We start from the raw sequence: 6,252 nt of genomic DNA on the forward strand, positions 1-6,252 counted from the left end.
CGTGCTCATCCCAAGTTTGAGCCCGATCTGACGACTTTCGATTTTGCTCGGTACACAAAAGCTGTGTCTGAAAGAAACACAGCTAAAATTCCACCTTCGTTTAGAAATAACTTTTTTTCTGAAAAAAAAAACATATAAAAAAAATCTTTAAAATCATATTCATTCACTTCTTTTTTTTTCAGAAAGAAAATTACTTTTTATCAAAGGCGCTTCGCGCTTGAAGACACCTTAAAAAAAAAAGATTTTAAAAAAATTCTTAAGGACATTACTTTTTATCAAAGGCGCTTCGCGCTTGAAGCACCTTCAAAAAAAATAAATAAAAAGATAAAAAAAAATTTTAAGGACATTAGTTTTTTATTAAAGGCGCTTCGCGCTTGAGGATAATTTTATAAGAAAAGTTCTTAAAGCTATGCAAATTCACAAAAATAAGCGCAGCTCAATTGTGCATTTAATAACACGTGTTGTTCATCCGCTTCGAATACCTAAAATGCTTCGAAGCTTCGAATATTTCAAAAAGCTTCGAAGCTTCGAATATCTAAAAATTATTCGAAGCTTCGAAGCTTATTCGATTATTCGAATAATCGAAGCATTTTAAAAACGAAGCAGTTCTTTTGCAGTGCTTCGATTTTTTCTCAACACTTCGAAGCATCGAAAAGTTCGATTTTTCGGAGCCCTAATTTAAATGTATACTTTTACTATTTTTGCTGATCAATATATTAACACCTTAATTAAACCTACAAAATGTCTTAATTTTTTTAAAAGGAAAATACTAAATTGACCGTTACTTGAATAAAATCTGCTGAAGATTAAGAAAACTTTCCTCAATTTATTCCTTCACCATGATCCTGATTGTTTGAAAACTATTGGACCATCTTGACCATCCCTCATGTTGCCAACAAGAAAATTTTAACATAAATTTCATAAGAAACGAATTTGAAAGAATTCTTAGAATCAATTTTAACATACGCGGGCAGGTAGCTGAAGATAGAACACGACCCTCCTGGAAAAAAATCCAAGGATCTCTAAATATTTTATATAGCACTTCCTTTGGTATATATAGCACTTCCTTCACATACATACATAACATTCATGGCAAATTCTTCGAGTTCTCTCTCGAAGATGTGCTCGTCGGTGCACAACAGCAACGAGTGTGCTGCAGCAGTAACCCAGTACTTTGGGATCACCCTGCACGAGCAGACTGGCAGAGCGAGAGGAGTTTAGTGGTTGAGGCAGAGAAATTGACACAGAGATGATAGCTCGGTGGACTTAACCCGCGCCATATTGATATTTATGTGATTTAGTGGGTCTCTTCAGTATTTTTCTTGCATCAAAATTCAGGATAAAGATCATGTTTCGCTGATCAGTGACTCCAAAGTGCAATTGTTGTGGCATTGTTGTGTCCAGGAGTGATGGAAGATGTTGTGAAAAATGTGGGGAAGGCATAGTTAATTGTTAATTTAGGTGTGTACACATCATTTGGCACAAACATGAAATCTTCAAGTGGTTCTTTTCTTCTACCAAGTTCATGAACTCTTGACCACCTTGCTGGTGCCTTTTTACATTTAAATTTCATTTATCCTTTGTAAGTTTTCCAATTTTTTTTTATAGAAATTTAATTGTATTTCTGAGATGAATTTTCTCATGAGAAAATTTGAGAAGTTAAAATGAGATGCGAAGGTAAAAATTATGTGCCACATAATTGGCCACTTTTGGCATATATTGCAGGTGAATTGACGAGGCAGAAGTGCACACCGAAGTGGAGAGAGAAAGATAATGGCCAGTTCGGGGCATGCAGTTGTTGTTTGGGAATATGAGTCTCGTGGTGGACGATGGTTGCCCTACAGCCCTGCTGTGTCCCAGCACCTTGAACGTGCCCATGCAAAGAAGCTCACGCGTGTCCTGCTCAGTGATGCTGATCCCACAATTGATCAATTCTACGTGAATGTACGCACAATGACACAATGCTCTGAGGACATTGATTTCCCCCTCATAAATGTCCGGAGGAAGTTCTACAAGCCAACATCACCAGCTGGTAAAGGCACAAAGTGGGAGTGGGCCGGTTCGACAAGCTCAGACTGGCACAGCTACAACATGGAAGTGCAGTGTGTGATCGAAGAAGCGTGGGCGAAAGTGAGTATATCGTGACTTGATTTTATCCATCCTCCCGCACAGAGACCATAACATTAAAATCACAAAACATTTTTCTTCCTTTGTCTCCATCCCCCCTCAATGAAATGAAAAAAGGGCGAACAAACATTGGATCTCAATAAAACCCACCTTGGGCTCCCAATTGTGATCAACTTCTGCAATCTCACCCAAATTCGACATCCAAACGGTCCAGTACGCACCATTAGACGCATCCAGCAGGCACCCTATCCATTGGTCAAAGTACCTCCGGAATCCATTCCAGGACTCCAAATGCCACCAAGACGCAATCCCGCCAGTCCTCCGTGTGGCCCACAGCAACCTCCACTGCCGATGATCCCATCAAAATCCACCACGCAATCGCAGCAACCTCGCCCAGGACCATCATCTACACAACCCATGCCCATTCCATCCACCAGCGGTGTCCCCGGGAAGCCACGCTTGGTGAAAACAACCAAATCAAAGCCAGGCTCAAGTGGAGAAAGTGCCACGAATCTCGCACGACAGATACTCAATAATCTCAACATTTTCGGCACAAAACCCGGATCAAATCCACAACCGAATGGTGGTCAGAATCACGATGGTCATCAGCGTAGTTCATCAATGCACAGATCACGTTCACGCACACGCAACGGGTCGTTGTTGGATACGGATTCCAGCAGTACAAAGAGTGGCCGCAGGCGGCCAAGTGTGGACACAGTGTCCACATACCTAAGCCATGAGAGCAACAAAAGTGATCGCAGCCAAATGAGTCAAACTCTGGGATCAGTTTCTGATCTCTTGGATTGCTCAATTGGCAGTGATGATGTCTTCACCAGCAATAGCCACATTTCCGGATCAATTGTTGGTGTAGATCCGGCCAGTGACATGATATCGCGCTTTGTGCGCGTTGTTGACCCACCAAAGTGGCCACATGCCCAACCTTGCCCAATGTGCATGGAGGAGTTGCGGCACAATCCCCAGAATCCTGCCATATCACTCATTCGCTGTCAGCATCTCATGCATCTCGAATGCCTCAATGAGATGATTATTAATCAGCAGAAGGAGAACCAATCGGTGAGCTATAAACCAGCTTTCAACAGCTAATCTCATCGACTTTTTATCATTTGAATTTTTTTATTATTTTTCCCCAAATAGCAAGCTTTATATATCGAATGTCCTGTCTGTGGGATTGTTTACGGGGAAAAGATTGGCAATCAACCGTCTGGTACGATGTCATGGGTCATCATTCCAAAGAGTTTACCAGGACACGATGGACAGAATACGATACAGATCGTTTACAAGTAAGATCCATTAAATGAAAATTCTAAACTTACCTTTGTAATTCAATTCCAATCCTTTCCGCAGCATTGCTTCCGGTGTTCAGGGACCTGATCATCCACATCCCGGACGAGCTTTTTTTGCTGTAGGCTTCCCGAGGACTTGCTACCTTCCAGACTGTCCTCTTGGCAGGAAGGTAAATCACCATTTCTGCAAAGACGAGAGAACAAAAAATTAACTGAAAATACCCTTTTTAGGTTCTTCGATTTCTAAAGATTGCATTTGATCGAAGACTCCTCTTCTCTATTGGACGCTCAGCCACAACGGGTAGAGAAGATGTAGTCCTATGGAATAGTGTTGATCACAAAACTCAGTACTCAATGTATCCCGATCCAGGATACCTTCAGCGATGCATGACACAATTAATTCATTTAGGAGTGACTGATTAACTAAAGACAAATCAAAAGCATCCCTTTCACTTTAAGTTATTCTCATTTTTCTTCCAAGAAGTACATATTATTCTATGGAATTTTTAGTTATACATATTTTAATTAATTCCACATAAATCATAATCATTCATTAATAAATATATATATTTTAGGATTGACCAAAGTGCAAGTATTTATATGAAAAAAAATCCTTCAATATTTTAATCTGATTTAGGGAATCTCAATTGCAAAACTTTGTAGTGCAGCTAATAAATGGTATTATATATATTGCAATTTACTAGCATTGTAAGTAATTAAGAAACTCCACACAAGCAAACAAAAAAAATGTGTCAAATTTATGTGCCTTCCCATAGTAGGAAAAATAATTAAATTCGTATGAATTAGGTAAGAGAAGAAAACAAACTTTAGCAATATACCTATTTCTTTTAGATCTATCAAGTGCAAGACAAAGTCTGATGATGACAATTTTAGTGAGATTTTTTAAACAGGGATATCAATCATGAGAAAAGCTCTGTTGCTCCTTTTACTTTAAGGTCTGTTTCTTAAGAAAAAATGAAATGGAGAAAAGGAGTTCATTCGTTTTTGGATGGGAAAACTATTTGGTCGAGGAAATAATCGGTAAAAACGTAATAATTATGCGGAAGATCAAAAAAAAGAATAAGAAACCATCCGAAACTTTTCAGCTCCCTAAGAATAAGTGAAAAATCACAAAAATTTCCCCAAAAATGTAGAGAATGACGTCATAATTGTGTTTCATTCTCTTTTTATGCATGAAACAAATCATTTAAATGCTTCGTTGATGATTTTCAATAGTTTTCAATGCTTCATCTATATAATAAAGAAAGGCCTGTTTGTTGGTAATCGTCGTTCCGACTTTTTTATACAAATCCACACCGTTTGTCCAATCGCGATGAAATTTGGTACAGAGGCTCCTTATAACAGGCGGTTTCAGATGGCCGTATTCATTTTCCCCCCAAAGCCCCCCTTCAGGTAGCCCCCATAGAGATTTCATGCAGTTTTTGCAAATTTTTGAATTTGGCGCCTGAAATGTTGTATGAAAATGATTTCTTCTCTTTGCTATTTTTTTTCTTTTTCGTTCGATGAGAGCTTCCCATCTTCTATATAATAAAGAAAGGCCTGTTTGTTGGTAATCGTCGTTCCGACTTTTTTATACAAATCCACACCGTTTGTCCGATCGCGATGAAATTTGGTACAGAGGCTCCTTATAACAGGCGGTTTCAGATGGCCGTATTCATTTTCCCCCCAAAGCCCCTCTTCATGTAGCCCCCATAGAGATTTCATGCAGTTTTTGCAAATTTTTGAATTTGGCGCCTAAAGTATTGTATGAAAATGATTTCTTCTCTTTGCAAGTTTTTTCTTTTGGGTTTGATAAGTGGCCCAAATCTGCCTTTAAACCATCACAATTTATTTTCTCTCTAAAATTTGCGCGAAGCGCAACAAATCCCCGCGAAGCGGGGCGAGGTAAATTGGAGCGAAGCGACAATTTACCTCGTGTAATAAAAGATACAAAAAACGTAGGGATGACGTCATTGATTGTATTTTTAAGCAAAAATATTTTTGGCTGTTCCTAGTTGATCTCTGTGGAAAATATGAAGTTTCTTTGGCGAATTTTTTAATGTTTTTGAATCCTCTACTACATTACACGCGTGTCCTGATTATTTCCCACGAACAAAGGACTTTTCCATACAGAAACGAATAATCTCCTTTAACGACTAATTAACTCTACTTCAGAAGTAGTCAGAAAATAAAATAATTAACTATATACAATTAAAAATACAATTTTTGAAGCATTAAACAATTTTCCAAGACTTTCCAGATAGGTACTTTTAAAGATTCTAAGCTATTTTTAATGAAAAGACTGCGAGCACAGAGCTTTTCTTACGAGTGATAGCTTATTAAAACAATTACACTATTACAACTTGTAATAAGAGTGCCAATAATAGAATTATTAGCCTTAAGAAAAAAATATGTATGCCAGAAAAGAACAAATTATAAAGTGAGAAAAAAATATTATCATGATAAATTGAATTGAAATGTGATTTTGACAAAAAGACAAACAAAATTGTTGAGAAAGAAAAAGGATGGAGATTGTAAAATGTTTTTAATGGATTCGCAAAAAAAAGGAATAAAGAATTATATATAAATTGCATTTTTTACGTCTCACTGAAAGCTCTCCACCTGGATGTTCTAAAGAGTTGTTCATTAAAAATTTACGATCATTTTTCCACAACATAAATTGAATTAAATTGCCAATTGGTACGACTGATTTTATGTACTATCGCCTAAAAGGTAAGTAACACCATATTTGATCAATTTATGGGCAAATCTTGGCTGCTGCTTCAATGATCGAGAGTAAAAAAAAATAATCTTGTACAAT

At 37.6% G+C, this 6,252-nt stretch overlaps 1 protein-coding gene across 1 annotated transcript; it reads left to right on the forward strand.

The window, feature by feature from the left end:
* Positions 1-1,773: 1,773 nt before the first annotated feature.
* Positions 1,774-6,024, forward strand: LOC129790967 (protein deltex). The gene is made up of 5 exons (XM_055828827.1): positions 1,774-2,130; positions 2,245-3,201; positions 3,283-3,428; positions 3,493-3,601; positions 3,663-6,024. Exons 1-5 carry the CDS (start codon positions 1,774-1,776, stop codon positions 3,852-3,854), a joined length of 1,761 nt encoding a protein of 586 aa, XP_055684802.1. The 3' UTR covers positions 3,855-6,024.
* The last annotated feature ends 228 nt before the right edge of the window (positions 6,025-6,252 follow it).

Source organism: Lutzomyia longipalpis, chromosome 2 (assembly GCF_024334085.1).
Source record: "Lutzomyia longipalpis isolate SR_M1_2022 chromosome 2, ASM2433408v1".
In the NCBI taxonomy this organism is placed as follows: Eukaryota; Metazoa; Arthropoda; class Insecta; order Diptera; family Psychodidae; genus Lutzomyia; species Lutzomyia longipalpis.

What these genes read in the sequence shown, in the direction of transcription:
- LOC129790967 (XM_055828827.1), top strand. Translation starts at nt 1,774, where the DNA reads ATGGCCAGTTCGGGGCATGCAGTTGTTGTTTGGGAATATGAGTCTCGT. An exon ending in TCGAAGAAGCGTGGGCGAAA is followed by an intron (nt 2,131 to 2,244) that starts GTGAGTATATCG and finishes AAATGAAAAAAG; the next exon opens with GGCGAACAAACATTGGATCT. An exon ending in AGCAGAAGGAGAACCAATCG is followed by an intron (nt 3,202 to 3,282) that starts GTGAGCTATAAA and finishes TTCCCCAAATAG; the next exon opens with CAAGCTTTATATATCGAATG.